The sequence below is a fragment of the Pavona decussata genome, unplaced genomic scaffold, assembly GCF_977016875.1.
Source record: "Pavona decussata unplaced genomic scaffold, jaPavDecu1.1 SCAFFOLD_21, whole genome shotgun sequence".
Lineage (NCBI taxonomy): Eukaryota > Metazoa > Cnidaria > Anthozoa > Scleractinia > Agariciidae > Pavona > Pavona decussata.
The window spans coordinates 5,006,118-5,022,372 of NW_028145444.1; the positions used below are offsets into that span (position 1 = coordinate 5,006,118).

At 38.2% G+C, this 16,255-nt stretch overlaps 1 protein-coding gene across 1 annotated transcript in view; it reads right to left on the reverse strand.

Annotated features, from left to right (window-relative positions):
• Positions 1–9,240: 9,240 nt before the first annotated feature.
• The window catches only part of LOC146486377 (SCO-spondin-like), a 50,615-nt gene continuing 43,600 nt past the window's right edge, over positions 9,241–16,255 (reverse strand). The window contains exons 19-24 of the mRNA XM_085100431.1: positions 15,861–16,037; positions 14,645–14,821; positions 14,183–14,359; positions 13,376–13,806; positions 10,537–10,690; positions 9,241–9,680 (exon numbers count right to left, since the gene is read on the reverse strand). Of these exons, the coding sequence (XP_084956557.1) occupies positions 9,676–9,680; positions 10,537–10,690; positions 13,376–13,806; positions 14,183–14,359; positions 14,645–14,821; positions 15,861–16,037 (1,121 nt within the window). The 3' untranslated portion in view covers positions 9,241–9,675. The remainder of the gene's footprint in view (positions 9,681–10,536; positions 10,691–13,375; positions 13,807–14,182; positions 14,360–14,644; positions 14,822–15,860; positions 16,038–16,255) is intronic.

A 16,255-nucleotide genomic window follows, 5' to 3' on the forward strand; every position in this document is an offset into this window, starting at 1 on the left:
CCTCTCACTGAATAATTTCATGCGAGGGCACATAGCCGCCTACTCATGAAATTTGCCTTGGGTCCGTTCACAATGTGCAAGGCAACATGTATTATCCGCAGTTATGAAAGTGAAAGAAAAACAATACAATGTTGCTTCCTCGATATCTCGAGTTGAGAGAAGTGAAAAATATCTGTTTCCGATAGGAAGTGGTAAGAGAGGGCGATTGGTTACTAGCTGTGAAAGAGCCTTCGAGGGAATAGGGTTTCTACTGTCAGCTTTAGGATCTCAAATTTCTAGGGACCTGATTATCACAAGGAACTATTGTTCCGGTGCCAGGGTCATTGTTTCCGTAGTTTGTCTATTGTTTTGTTAGCCAATCCTATGAAGAGTTCCGGTTTGTTTAGCATTCTTGTAGTATCCGGTCTGCTGCCTCGGTGATGACTGGTAATGTACCTCACGCAAAGATATCTGACATGAATATGGTATAAAATTAAAAATTTTGGACCTGACAAGAAGACAACGTCTTGCATATTTATTTCTCACATAAAGCTGGGGACATGCCTGACGATTTTTATACGCCGATCGCGGCGAATTTGATCGCCAGCGAAAATCGCGAGCGATTTTCGCCACCGATTGATGCGGACACACTTGGCGATTTTTTTCGCCGATCGCGGCGATGTGGTAGTTTTAAAAATTCATGTGATAAAATCGCCCAACCTGATAGGTTGATTTTACTGGCGATTCGCAGTAATGACCGTAGGAAATCGCGGGAACGGGCACACTTGGCGATTTTATACCGGTTTTATAACGATTTTCGCCGATCGCGACGATCGGCGAAAACCGCCAGGTGTGCCTGGTGCAGCGACTGCGATTTTCACCGCGACTTTTTTTTTCCGCGGCGAAAATCCGCGTATAAAATCGCCGATATCTGGCGTCGATTAAATTTGCCGGCATTCGCCAAGTGCGCCCGTTCCCGCGATATTCTACGCTCATCAATTTTTTTACATGACTTTTCGAAACTGCCACATCGCCGCGATCGGCGAAAAAAATCGCCAAGTGTGTCCGCATTAATCGGGGGCGAAAATCGTTTCACTGGCGATCAAATTCGCCGCGATCGGCGAATAAAATCGCCAGGTGTGTCGCCGGCTTTTAGCAGGAACGTGAAATATTTAGGCCCACCAATCGACAATTAGCCTTCACAACTAGTGGTATACTGCTCTCAGAAGGGAACTGTGTTATAACCATAGTGAACAAATGACTCTTCGTTTCAGTTTAAGGAATAAAATGCATTCTCCATACATTTCTGTTATCAATCTGAAATCGTGCTCGATATAATCGAAGAAATGAAAATGCGTCTTCCCGCCACAAGCCAAACATAATATTTAAGTACAAGAGGACTCAACATGTCGTGTGAGTCATGTTTGATATTGTTAGAGGGGAGTCAGTGATCCACAAGATGCTCTTTCCCATACATACTACAATTTCGTGGAGAGGGCGTTTGCTAATTGGTTACTATTCGGCCCTTTGAGGGTTAGGGTGCATAAAATATAGCCACCAGGATAAGGTATTACCTGTGTTGAACCTTGTCGTGAGGAGGTTGCAAGCCCCTAGGCCGTCTTACTGATAGAATCTTTGAATAAAAAACTACGTTAAGGCAGAGGGTTGAAAAAAGGAGGCAAAGTCAAAAGCTACACTCGTGTAAATAATTTTAGTACCGTCAACTATGCTGGTTACTCGATTGTAACTCTGCAAAATGCAAAGTTGGTTTCTGCTCTTTACTTTTTCCCCGCTAAGAACCAAAACTAATCTATTTACTACTTAGAGATCATTTGGATATCACAGGGCGGTCTTTAAATTACAAGGTAAAAAATCATTTGGATGTAATAAGCCCATAATAATATCCAGGACCCGGTATTCCCTTAACGGACTCTACACTTTATAATGGCTGGTTGAACCTTACTAGAGGCCTTATGTGCCTCTCGGCATGAAAAGAATGACTGTGTAGCAATGCTCGGCAGTTATTATTTTAAGATTTTGATCCAAAATATAAATTTTAAAGTTCTCTTAGTTGAAATTATTCTGTAGGTAAGTTTATTGAATCATTCGAAACATTAGATTTGTCGCTGACAGAATCAATTGAAACATTTTTTTTTTCTGGAAGTCATCTCGTGTCATCCTGGGTCTCTCAAAGGCAAAGCCTCATCGGGCGTAGCCGCTTTGTGTGAGATTTTGTTAAATTTTGCGAGGCAGTCTGAAAACAAGAACTTTTTGTAGAAAGATAAAATTAGTACAGGTTATGCTTATAAGAAGTCGATAATAAGAAGCAACCGCAAAATCATTGTAAATGTTTGTTTTAGACTTAATTATATTTTATTGATTATATCATGTACATGACTCCTGAAGCAAACCAGGCAAACGGAGGAACATCAGAACAAAACGATAAACGATAAACTGGGTGAACAAGCAAGTAAAAAACCGAATGAACAGCTTAACGACCGAGTGTATGGCTCTATTGTTTGCGGCCATAAGTATTAACCTCTATTAAAACATGGAGATCGGTCTTTCTGACATTTTAATGAAAATGTGAACGCATTTATCCTTCTAGAATAAGCGAGAGATGAAGTGTCTCTATTCTTTATCCCTTTTATGTTAAGTAAGACCAAACAATTAAGAATAACATAGATTGAAAATAGGAGAATAATTAGTCAGCTCAGAGGTATGTCATTCTAGTCAGAGGCACAATGAGCACACCAGGCCCCAGTTGTTCAAAGGGCGGATAATTTTATCCACTAGATAGGTCGCTATGCGGCAGATAAAATGGTGCAAGAATTTCTCTTTAGCCCTATAATTTGTGCATAAAGTAGAAGCGTCTGTTTAATTTAAGTATGGGATTGTGTGAAAAACTTGCCAAGAACTTTGGTTGGAGTACATTTTATCCGCTGGATAGCAACCTATCAACTGGATAAAGTTATCCGCTCTTTGAACAACCGAGGCCAGGTAGGGAGAAACGCAAAACACGCACGAAGAGAGAAGAGAATTGCAATTCCCAGCTTACTTCCCGTTGTGTTAGTACAGTCGTGTGAGCATCCGGCATTGTCTACTACGGATTCGTCAACATCTGAAAATGCAATCATTAAGACATTAATATGCCCTTTTGTGTCTAAAAATATATGTCATGGCTGATTTAAAGCGATTTTTGTTACCTTTTTCATGATTTTTCCGTTGAATTTTTAATTTTATTTTATTTTGCCATACTTTAAAATACAGATTGAAGAAAAGCAGACTTGTAAAAAAAAACCAACGGATGAAACCTAAAAGGAACCACGACGAGGCTTATGAAAACTTATGTTTTCTCTCAAGATTCACGATTGATGAATGTCTAACTACAAATGTGGGTCAACAAGAAAGAAAGTCAGAAAAAAGAGAAAAACCAAAGATTAAAACCGTTAAAGATTAATAATTATTAAAGAAAAAGAATTCTTTAAACATTCCTTTGAAAGCAGCAAGGGATGAAGAGCTAGTGATCTCAGAAATAAGGAAATTAAAAAACTTAGGACCTTGATGGAAAACAGAAAATTGTCTGATTTTTTCTCTACAATATCGCAAATAAAAAAATATGCATGCCTGGTGTTTTAGCTAAGAGTTTAGTCGTTCAGTTAAAATATACTAACAAATTTAAAGGAATTATAGAGTTCTTAAAAAACATTGACCTAGCTGGAATAAGTGAAAACACTCGTACTCGTGAAAAAGTTTGCTCTGAGTTTGTAGAATTTCTTATTTCTTCCGCAGAAATGGTTAAGGTGCATAATAATAAATGGCCTTTATTTTACGTAAACGCTCTGCCTCCCAGCGGTGTTTTGTAGCCCTATTGAAACTTAGGAGATATACATATATAATTTCTTAAATAAAATAAAATAATTTTAAAATAATTATTATTTGACATTTGTAGTATCCCATCCAAAATTGCCTTGATGAAAAAACAAATCATGTAATATTCAATTAAAAAGTAAACGCTAAGAGCGACCGTTCAACGGTCATTTTCAATTTCAGCGTTTTCAATAACCCCTGTCAGTTACTAACTGTCTGAAAAGCTGGGTGCCCCTTCTATACTAAGCTTTATGCCTTTTTTCTGTAGTAATCTGTGATAACAGGTGCTTCGGCTTTCACCGATCCTTCCAACTTACCACAACTTCCTTGACTTTCATCAGGCCACCTTAAAGCTGAAGAACTCGAGCTGTTATCAGTTGAAGTAAAACAAGTTGGAAACAGCTTCTCCAACATCTAAGTAGGACACGCCTGCTTCTCAACGATGAACATTTTCTTTAAGTAAAGCACTAAAACTTCAACAACACTCCAAACTGAAAAGCTGTTTGGGGTTAAAAGACTTCATCATCGCTGTTTACAAAGAACGATAGCCGACTGCTCACTTTTTTCAGAAGTTTAACGGCAGCTGTTCAACCACGTGTAGTGTACTGAATGCAGTGATTATGCAAAAGTGAAAAACAACTTTACCCACACGCAAAAGAAATTGTCTTCACATATTGTTGTGTAAATAATCCAGAACCAAATTCAATCCCATTGTGTAGCAGTGGCTACGCCCTTGGGTACGCCACGAGTGGAACATATCAGATATCCCCTCGTTCCAGGTCAATGTGAATGTCTTTAATTAATAAGTTGCCAACGTGAGAGCGCTGAAACAATTAGAAATGGGTGCATTTAAAGCTAGTAGAATAAAGAACATCATGCCGTATTATCCAGGTGTCCATATTAAGCGGGCTCTCCGAAAAACGTGGAAAAACTTCACGGAGACATGTTCTATCGATACAAAGACTAAAGCAGACATTTTTACGGCAACAAGACACTGTCAAATTTCTTAACTGTAACTGTAACAAGTTGAAACTAAGGGAACCTTACGCTCATTTATCCGCATAGTCTCGGACTACAACTACTTTATTGTTTTTGAAACACGACAACGGAGTCGAAGTCCTATCAGCATCAGCGTCCGATTGGAGGCTGATGCAAGCATAGAACGCCAAAGAGGAAAAAGGCTATAAGCAATGCCTTGCATCAAAAGGTCACGGAAGTGAGACTCTTGTGTATGGATAGTAGACAGAAAACTTTATATGGACTAAGCACAAGGGTAAAACAGCGGAAAAAAGGCAGACTGATCAAACATGTCACGCTATCTTGCTACTATTTTTTGAGGAATAAAATCGTATTTACCCGTAGAAATCTGTCATTATTCGAACAGGGTACAATGTCCACAGTTAACACATTATTGTGACAACGGAAATAGACCGTGCGCAGATAACCAGTGTCCGTAAAGCGGGTTGACGATGTATGAGAGTTTGACACTCGGGACACAGAAAAGTGTCAGTTGTCCCTATTAACCGGTGTCCGTATTAAGCGGGTTAATTTTAGAGAAAATATACGTCGGTATTAAGCGGGTGTTCATAGAGCGAGGTTTCACTATAAGTAGTTTCTAAATTCCTAGTGCTCAATGACAAGGAAAGAAGAATATCTTTTACTTTATGAGCACTCAAGGGATCAAATTGAGGGAAAAATAAATACCTCCGTTAACGCTCCGTGCTGAGATCGGTTACATTTTTCGCGCTCAACTCGGCGTTTGAGTTTATATTGAGGTTATTCAAATAATCCATCCTGAACAACAAAATACATCTATATATTTTAATTATAATAAATACCATTGTGTAAATTCTTTTACTATCATACAAAGGAAAATATACGCCCTTAGTACATCCCTCTTTTAAAGGACGCAACGAGACAATGGCGATGAGGAATGGGGAGGAATGCCTTATAAATCCTGGAAAATTTCTCTCCATCATCGACGGTTCTCACCGTTGAATAGTGGAGAACGTGAAAACGCGACAGTAAATATTTGAAACTTTTTTGACATGCACGCCAAATAGAAAATGTGGCATTTAACACAAATTGGATTAGCTGTACTAACTGCCACGTTGTGTAAAGGACGTGAATTGACATTTTAAGTAGAGATCCCACGATTTATGAGTCGAATAAGTCGTTTCATGATCTGCTGGTCTTTTAATTTTCAACAAGAGGCTGGCCAAAGCGCTCTGAAGTGGAGAATGCTTTTAAGATCTGGTGTGCATTTTTAAACAAAAACTGACTCTTTAACTTTACAATTTTGGAACTGTTGTAAAATTTGAGGGAATTTAGGAAAAACACAAAGAAAAATTCTACTAAAAAACACTCCTCACAAAGTGAAAAAAGAACGAAAATAAATTGAATTAATATTAATATTAAGATTCATTTTTATCTAAAATATAATTTCGCTGATAACTCTTCTATCAACTTCTCTTGGCAAGTAGGTGGTAACCTTCCCTTTGTGGGAAAGTTACTATTGTAAAAAACTCTTGTTTGGCGAAGGTTGTATACACGTCCTCTTTGTTACCAACCCCGGAACACGTAATTGAAGAATTAAACCATTTGATGTACAACTTTTATGGAAAAGCAAAGATAAAGTAAATAGAATATCCGCAATTAATAATTTTGAAGGTGGGGGAGTCAAAGTGGTTAATGTTGAAAGCATGGTTAAATCTGTCCGCCTTTCCTGGATGAAAAGGATCTTGAGAAAAAAAAGGATTGGAAAAATTGTTTAGAATATTTTTTTAAAAGAGGCAGGTGGTCTCATGCTTTTCAATTGTAATTATAATGTCAAAGATCTAGCTATTAGTTTTCAGTTCTATATAGAATTACTGAAATGGTGGTCTGAATTTCCCATCGGCAATGCAGTTGATACCAGTTGGTATTATTTAATTTGAAATAATCAGGAAATAAGAATAAATAACAAACCAGTCTTCTATTGAAGGTATTTTAATCATGAAATTACGACTGTAGGCGACTTTCATTTTGATCATAGTGATATTGGCTCTTATGAATTACTTGCAAAAAAATAGAGAAGACAAATTTCTTGAAATGGACTGTCTACGTCATTCGGTACCGTTCAACTTAAGGAAAGCAAATTTTTATCCAGATTTCACAGCCCTAAATCTATCCTTTAAAGCAGAGAATGGCCTTTACAATTTAGTGAAAAAGAAATCAAAATATTATTATTCTCTTTCAGTCCTTAAAAAGGCATCCTTTGCTAATAATGCGCAAAAACTAAAATGTTAATTTAAATTATCTGATGAATTAAAAAAATGTTTTCTCCATCCTCATTCAGTTACTTTTGAGCCATATGTTAAAGCCTTCCAGTTGAAAGTACTAAATTCCATATTTTACACAAATTCAGAATTGCATAACATCGGCTACATTGCAAATAATCTGTGCTCTTTCTGCAAACGTGAATCACAAACAATGCAGCATTTTTTCTATGACTGCTCTCGCTCAATTTCCTTTTTAGAAAAATTTTTAATCATATTACTTATCTTTGACAAAACAATGAATACATCTTAATCTAAAAGATATTTTAATTGGTGTTCAAACATCGGAATGTCCCTTACTTAATACTCTGTTGCTTACAGGAAAAAACTGATTTGCAAGACTTGCAGCAGTTAGTTCTGGAGAATACAGATCATTCAAAACCTCCTGATTCGCTTGTTATAAACGATTACCCCTCATGTTTATAATATTATGAATTGTGATGATAAGCTTTAATTACTGAAGCAAATCTGAGGATACAAAGTTTATCTACTTTGAACACATCCCATTTGGCCCAAGTTCAGATGAATAAATTGCAAACGTGGCTCAGTCGTACTCAGAGGCTTGTCTACATATCAGTGGAACGTTCCATCCATCGTCTGTGAAACTGAATCTCTTAAAATGCTTGACGGCAATCCAGTTTCTGTTCCATAAGTGAGAAGTGAATGTTGTGAAATTCGACTAATACGGCCATTTTTCCATCGAACATGTTATCAACAAATGTTAGCAACAAACCAGGCAATGGAGATAAATATCGCTGTGAAATTTCTGCACGAAGCACGAGTGAACATTTCTTACCAATTTGATAGTAATAGAAAAGTAGGAAGAGTTTCAATAAAGGTGTCATGTAACGAGATAAGTCCATCACATTGAAACAAATTCACCGTCCGCCATGTTGTTTTTCCTTAGCCGCTGTAAGAGCATGCGCAATACCTCTCCACTACGCAACACATGCACGGCTGCTTCCGAAGAGATCAATTTTTGTATTGTATAATTTTTTCCAGTGTCTAACTATTGGACACCTGTAGCACAAAGATTTTAACAGCCAAATGACTTCAGATCGCGAAAGAAAGCACCCTCAGACGTTTCTCCATCGTATTTTTCCCTTTCCATTTTGCGCGAAATCCCTGTTGACGAGGACTATACGTCTGTCGAGTGTTCTTTACGTTATTTCTTTTAAGTTCGAACTCCAAAAAACGTGTAATTTTCATTGAAGAAGAGAGAGTACGACACATTGCTGAATCTTTACGACCCATCGATGGAACGACCAGGCAATTGACATTTCCCCACATCACGATAACTCGTTTATTGCGCCTGGGCGCATTCACGAGTTAATTAGAATAAGTCTTGTAACATTAACATAAAATTAAGCGTCACTGAAATTATCTTGCTGTACACATTCCGTGGAGACCAAAACCAGTGGAGGTTTTTCTTCCTTCCTGAGATGCAAACCGTGAGGTCTTCCTTGATCTCAAGTATTTCTTCAAAAGGCAGCTTGTGTCTCTAGCGTAGTGAACTCTGATGAAGTTTCTGTAGTAAGGCCCGACAAGTTTTACATGCTTTCCTCGATGTCAGAATGTTTCCGTGGAGGCCATCAACCCGATCGGCTTGTTTTCACTTACAGTTTTGGGTTAGCAGGCTGGAGCTAGATTCATGAAGCCATCAAGATGTATTCTAAGCATTGTTTCTTGACAATAGCCTATTGTAAGTCCAGCAATATTCTATTGTTAAGAAAAAAATACCAAGCATACATCTTAATTTAGGAGGGCTTCGTAGATATAGCCCCAGATCAGCAATCTGTTTATGTAACCGGACGTTACGACAGAAATCTTAAGACCTGAGCCACGAAATCGGGACTTCGTCACGTTGAGGGTGATGGGTGAAAAGAGTGTGAAATCTCAAAGAGATCATGGTAAGTAACAGAAGAGAATTACAGCTTTGTTTTAATTTACATCCCCCTTTTTTAATTTCCAAATTTCCAAAACAAATGTAACTTACACCGATAGTTTATATTAAGTAAAGTCAATTGAGGAGTTGCTTACCTCACGCATATGTTATAGTTATTCTGACTCTTGTCCTATTACTCAATTTTTTTTTTTTATGAGATTCCCCTTTTCAAATTACAAGAACTGAACTGAACAGAAAAAAAGAAAGAACGTTTGCAGGCATGGATGCGTTTCTCAAGGCTCCCGAAAATCTATTTTGAACATATAGTTTAAGTATCAATGTTAACCGTGTCGACAAGAATTCGATTTTTACTTGTTTCGAAAAGTATAAAAACTTTAGAAGCACTTTGGGTAAGTTTGCTTGATAACATTGCTTATCAGGCCGAAAATGTGTTCGGGAGTTTTGAGAGACGAACCACGCCAAGATAACATGTTTACATTAGTTTGAGCGGATTGAGTCTCAATTAAATTCCACGATAATCTTGTCCTTTCTCAGTACTGAAGATAGCTACTCCTGTATATGTCCTTCTCCTACACTGCTACTACTGTTGTAAAACCCTTGTGTTCAGTCTTATAAAGAAACAAAAAGAGAACGGTGAAATTGAGAAGGTATAAAACAATTAACGTATTAATCGCAATTATACCGTAAAATAAGCCCCTAACAATAAGCTCTGAATTTTTAATATTTTTTCCACTAGCGCATGTTGGTTATGAGATGAAAGATATGTGCCTCATTTGCTATAATCATCCCATCTCCAACAAGTGTGGTAAGTAGAAATTATTGTTTTATCAAAAAAACCAAGAAATATTGCTAGATCTTGCTGATTTCATTCCGCCAGAAGGACAAGACGACGATTTAATTACCGCTGTTCCTCGAGAAGGGTATGATTGATGATATTCCATGGCCTTTAAACTAATCGAATGCCTGGAATTGTTCCGGTTTTAAATACACAGAATGTCCTGTTTAACACTTGTTATTTTGCCGATAACGGAATGAGTAGGAGGTGGTCCTCTTTGATCACACTCTTAAACCATTTAATTTCTTCTGCGTAGAGAAAAAGTTTCCTGATACACTGGGAATTGTTTTTGAACAATGTACATTTCCTTTGCATCTCGGGGATCGTCCGTTTTTGAGTGGAGAAGAGCCCTAAGAGCTAACAAGCAAATAATACAAAGATTTTCACGAAGGCATTTCAAACTGCCCAAAGTGTTGTAATTAAGACAAGACAGTGATGTAATCAAGACAGTCCAAATAAATTTTATTCTGTGCAATGTGGAATGGAAAATTCATATCGCTGGGTGGTACATAGACCACTTGTCTGGTCCCATACTAACATACCACCAAGACTCACGAGACGCTGAAAGAACTTCGACCATAACTGCGATCACTTTCTAACTGTTCTATCACATTGTTGTCATAACTTACCGCAAACATTTTTCTTAATATTCTGCAGTTCCGATGCCAGCTGTTCAAATCCTTCAACGTCAATCACAGTCCCTTTTGCACCAGCTATTTCACCCAGAATTGTTGCGTCAACCTTTCTTCCGATCCCTACTGCCACGGTATGCAAATCAGCGACCTGTACAACAAAACAAAACAGTAATTTACTTGCCATTGATAAGATGACTTGTAAAACAATACACAGGGTACTGGTCGAAAACCAAGATTCTAATCCGCCGACGGCAGAGAAAAAGCTAATGGAAATGGGATTCAGTAAGGATGAATGTCAGAAAATTTATTCTTTACCATTTGTTGCCACAAAAGAAATAAAACTTTCAATGTTTCAGTATAAAATAATTCACAACATACTTTACACAAAAAATGTTCTTCACAAAATGAATAAAGTCGAGGATCGTTTCTGTCCTTATTGCTCAAATGTGGAGCAAACAGTCACCCATTTGTATCCTGTCCTATTGCTGTTTCCTTCTGGTCCGACTTCACTGGTTGGTACCAGTGCATTTCCAAAGAAACTCTAACTCTAGGCAGGAAAGAAATCATGTACGGCATCTTGAATAATTGGTCCTCTTGTTCAGCCCTAAACCATCTTATTCTTATTGGTAAATACCTAATCTATTGTAAAGCAAAAAAAAGAGTCAATTTTCTTTTTGCTGATTTTAAAGCGTTACTACATCAAAAAATTGAAACAGAAAAATACATAGCATTCAGCTCAAACAAATGCAGCACTTTTTACAAAAAAGGGACAGATTTTTTAAAATGACAACTAATTTCAATGTTATTGTTTGTATAGTATTTTTTTTTTTTTTGTAGCTTAATAGTTTAAATTCTTTAAATGAGATTCATTGTAACCGTTGTTACATGAAGTTAACAGTGTAGTGTATATGCTTTGTTTTCTTGCATCACTTATATTGCATGTAATCTTTTATACGACAGCTCTGTAATGTGTGTTTGACTGTTAAATAAAGTGATTAAAAAAAAACAGTAAGAACATAATTCCCTCTGCTCCAGGCGACCCACATGATGGGAAGTTCATCCGGTTATCTGAGATAACTATTAACCCTAGGAAGGACTTACATCATCTAAGAATGATTAGTGAAACTCCTTATGCAAAATTTTCGCTCTAAATAACAATATCACAAGTTATCAAGATGAATATTCCAGAAGCGACATTCTGTCTTGGTTAAGGTGACCTGCGATGAAATGACATTTGTATTGCTTTGACCTGCTGCTAATTCAAAGATGTCAACTTCACAGCACTTCACGTATTCCATCGCCAACGATTACACTGGGACATTCCGAAATAACGAGGGTTACCAAAGCATCTCAGCACATTCCAAAACCATCTGAAGGTTTTCTAGCATTTTCTAAGATTGCCCTAGGATTTGCGAAGACGACTAAAAGATTTCCGAAGATGTTCAAAGATTTCCCAAAGAGCACTCGTTTTGGCTTATGTATCTTTGTTGTGCTACTGTGAAGATATAACTGGGAAGTTTTTCAAAGCTTACAAATCAGCGTCTGAAGTCTGCTGAGATTTCCGTCACACAATTACTTTACTACTCCGTTTTGTTGAAACGGATTTTAAAAACGGTTGTCGGTCATATTATTGTTCTTTCTTGTTGTTACTTCTGTTTTTTTTTTTTTTTTTTGTTTTGTTTTGTTTTTGTTTTTTTTTTCTCTCTCTTTGTAGTTGTTGTTTTTGTTCTTGTTGTTTTTGCTTAAAGTTTAATAAGAAAAGTATTACATACAGTGGATCTATATGAAAGGGCTACAAAAAGGTCAACTGCCCATAAGGCTGCTCACAATATAGTATAATGGACTGGCAATAGTTCGTTTGCATTATGGCGTCATAAGCGCAAGGACTTCTGGTAGTTGCAGTAGGCCCAAAACATGACGTCCTCGTCGTGACTAAAATTTTTCAGTCCGCACGAGAAACCGAAGACCGAAGGTGAATCCAAGGTTGAGGAAATAGGTCAGGCTCAACAGGCTAAGAATCAAGTAGAACCTCTGGTCACCAAGTTGGACATGAAGAAATAAAGTTGGCGATATATCATCCTAGCTAAATGCGCGTGGAAATATGCTCAATCCCCTTAATTTGCGACCAAACGCCGAATTTCGCAATTAAAAACTCAACCAGTAGGTCCTTTTTCTCGCTGCATATAAGTCATTTACGTCGTTCCACAAGCAATCCACATTATATAGATGGATGAGGGGGTAAGTTTCTAAAGAATCTAAAGCTGCATCGGTTGCGTGTGGTTTATCAACAGAATTGATAAGGTAATTTGGCAACGGTAGAGAGATTTGAGTGCTGACATTTTGAGCGTCAGCCCTTTATCATAGCGAATCTATCAAACAAAGGAAAATAAGAATTAAAAGAAAAAAATATATCGAAACAGTGGTATGATGAACTTGAGGAAACGCGAAAAGAGCTGCAAATTTCTCGACAGCTTTTTTTTTTCATCGACAAGTTTGATACCTCAATGGCTTACCTGAACATATCATTTCAGCCAAATCCTGCTACAGTTATCATCTACCATATCCCAACAACAGTAATCTGAATCGCCAGACAACGATAATATCCATCAAAAAAGAACACAACTTCCTTGTCAAGCACGAAGGTGAACCACGAAATTTCACGAAAGCGACTTGTGAATGGACTAATTCAATCCTCCGTGACCTACACTGGACTCAGTCTCTGCAGGTCTATTATAACTACCAGATGTTTTTTGCGAGTGTGACGTCACACTCTAAATGGACAGTTTTAAATTACATTAAACTCTCAACATGCTACAACCATTCTATTCAGTACCTTAGGGTCCTTGTGAAATTCAGCAGCAAACTCCTCGAAAGGTCTTGGTTGATTCGTTGGTTTTCCGTCCGTTAAGAAAATCAAAATGTTAGGCTTATCCGGTCTGTCCCCTCCTTGCGGCGAAAACAGGTTGTCCCGAGCTGCTTTCATACCTAAGTCGGTTCGTGTTTGATACGCCAAGGCTTTACTTATCCTTGAAATCCTCTCCTTCACTTGAGCCTCGTTTTCATTAGCTACGTCTTTGAACGTGAACTCGGTATAGGCTTTCTTGTTGAAAGTCACCACACCAAAATGATCTTGGTCCGGAGCTGCGTGGAACTCGTCCACCAGTTTGCCCAGAAAATTTATCGCAGTTACCAAGTGTATTGGTGTTAAACTCCTTGATTTGTCAAGAACAATGCCAATGTCAAGGCCTCCTGTGCACGGAGGCGCTGATAGAGAATCAAAGTAACAATTAACCTTTCTTTCCTTTATCTGTTTGTTTATTTATAGCACCGATTGTTTGTTTGTTAATTGCATTGTGGGTGGGTTTACTAACTTGAGTGTTGAAAGTTGTTTACATTTTAGTTTGGGGTTTGCTTTCCTGTGCTTTGCGATGCCAGGTTCGTATAATTTTCTTTTCCTTGAGCTGAGTGGATTTTTTTTCTTTATGGTTTATAATACTATTATGTGAAACAATTAGATTGCACCTCGGGGGATCCCCCATGCTGTACCGATTGTTTAATAGAAATCAGGCTCTGGTGCTGGCCACAACGGTGGTAACTGTTTCCCCAAATGGTTCATATTTTACTTATTTCATCGACTTACGGCAAGCATTTGTGTTACATTCCTGTGTCTCATCTGCTGGTCCCAGTTCACTGCAGTCCTTTCCACCATACTCTGGAGCAGGATTTGTACATGTCCTTGTTCTTGTCTGTGAACCTCCTCCACAAGTCGCACTGCACTCAGACCACTTTGTCCATTTGGTGTAATTACCGTCGATTGCTAGGAAAAGAAGAATTTCGACACCATTAGAAAGTTTGAATAAAAGTACAGTGTAGCGTAATGTATTGTAGTGATGTGATTTGTAACGTGGTGTAGTTTGACGTAATGTGGTGTGGTAAAGTGAAGTGGTGGTGCGGCGTGGCGATGTGGCGATGTGGTGCGGTGTAGTTTAGGGTAGTATGGTGTCGTTTGGTGCAGTTAAGTGTAGTTTTTTGTGGTAGTGTGTCTATGGCGGTCTGGTGTGAGACTCCTGAAGAAGAAGAAACCTAATTTCTTATAACTTACGGCAGGGGTCTGTGTTACATTCTTGTGTTTCGCTAGCTTTTCCCAGTTCACTACAGTCCTTTCCACCATTCTTTGGAGGCGGATTGGTACATGCCCTTGTTCTTGTCTGTGAACCTCCTCCGCAAGTCACACTGCAGTCAGACCACTCAGTCCATTCAGTGTAGTTACCATCGATTGCTGAGGAAATGAGAATGAGAGAGTTTATTAAGGCTACTTTGCCTTTGTTCTAGCTCTCTTTTACCACATGTTTGAAGAGGGTGCTATGGGTGAAATTGGGGTTTTGGGATTTCCCCTTCTTTACACTGGGAAAATGGGATTTGACACACCGGAAATGCCCTTTGGTCATGAAATCTCGGTATTCGGAGTCAGTGGAATTATCTGTGGCAAAACTTGGGCTGGAAACTGGTATTTAACCAAACTTTGAACTTGAGAAAAGTAATTTGTATTTCCCCTCCCCGTCGCTTTTCAGAACCCCACTTTGAAGCAATTTGTATCCAACCATGTCAATGTTTCCTTCTTTAAATGTCACGTTTTCTTTACTTCTTATTTATTGATTTTAATGGACTCATTTTAAGGAGTGAATGCTATAAAATGTCAGGGGACTTGAACCTCTAACTTATTGATAAATGATATCGGGGTCAAATGAACACGAAAGTGTCGAAAATCTTACTTGGTTAGTGGGTATGATTTACTGGTATGCGTGGAAACTTTATGACGCCGATAATGTCCTTTTAAACTATGCGCTCGCAGTAAATTCGTTACGTAATTCGTTGGTTAGTGGCTCTGTTTTACTGGTTTGTGTGGAAGCTTTACTGATGATTATTACAGCTGAGACATTATCAGAGTCCAAAATTGCGTTTGTATCAAAGAGAGCGTGAGCCGTCAGTAATAATCCGAAAATGATCCGGATGAAATTTATAGTGGAGAGAGTGATTTGGACCGTCAGCTCCAAAATGAAAGCGAAGAATCGAGGTAAGTGAGCAGTGATCTTTCACACACCACGTCACGAAATACTATTTACAAAGGCTTGTCATGTTCGAAACCTTGCTTATTTCATGAAATAAATCTTGGAATTTGTATTTGGAAGTGTAGAGCTCATGCAATGTGTTTGGTTGCAAACATCGTTTTTGGGCGACAGAGTAAATTATTGTAGTTCAAGCCAGTATAAATTCTATATAAGTTCTTTGATTCAGAACTAAAATGGATGCAAACTCACCACAGGAATCGGTGTTACATTCCTGTGTCTCACTAACTGGTCCAAGTTCTCTGCAGTCTTTTCCACCATGCTCTGGAGAGGGGTTGGTACATGTCCTTGTTCGTGTCTGTGAACCTCCTCCACAAGTCACACTGCACTCAGACCATTCGCTCCATTTGGTGTAATTACCATCGATCGCTGAGGATGAATGAATATGCGTCAGCAAACTTTAAATGATGGTTTAGTTTAACCAGGATTAAGAAGATGTAGAAACTCGCTGGAGCAGTTACAGTCAACTCTCTCGTAAGCGACCATCATTGGGGCACGACTAAGTGGTCGCTTACGGGAGGTGGTCGCTTACGGGGAAGATAAAAAAAAAGCCTAATACTGGATTGATTGATTAATTAATTACATAA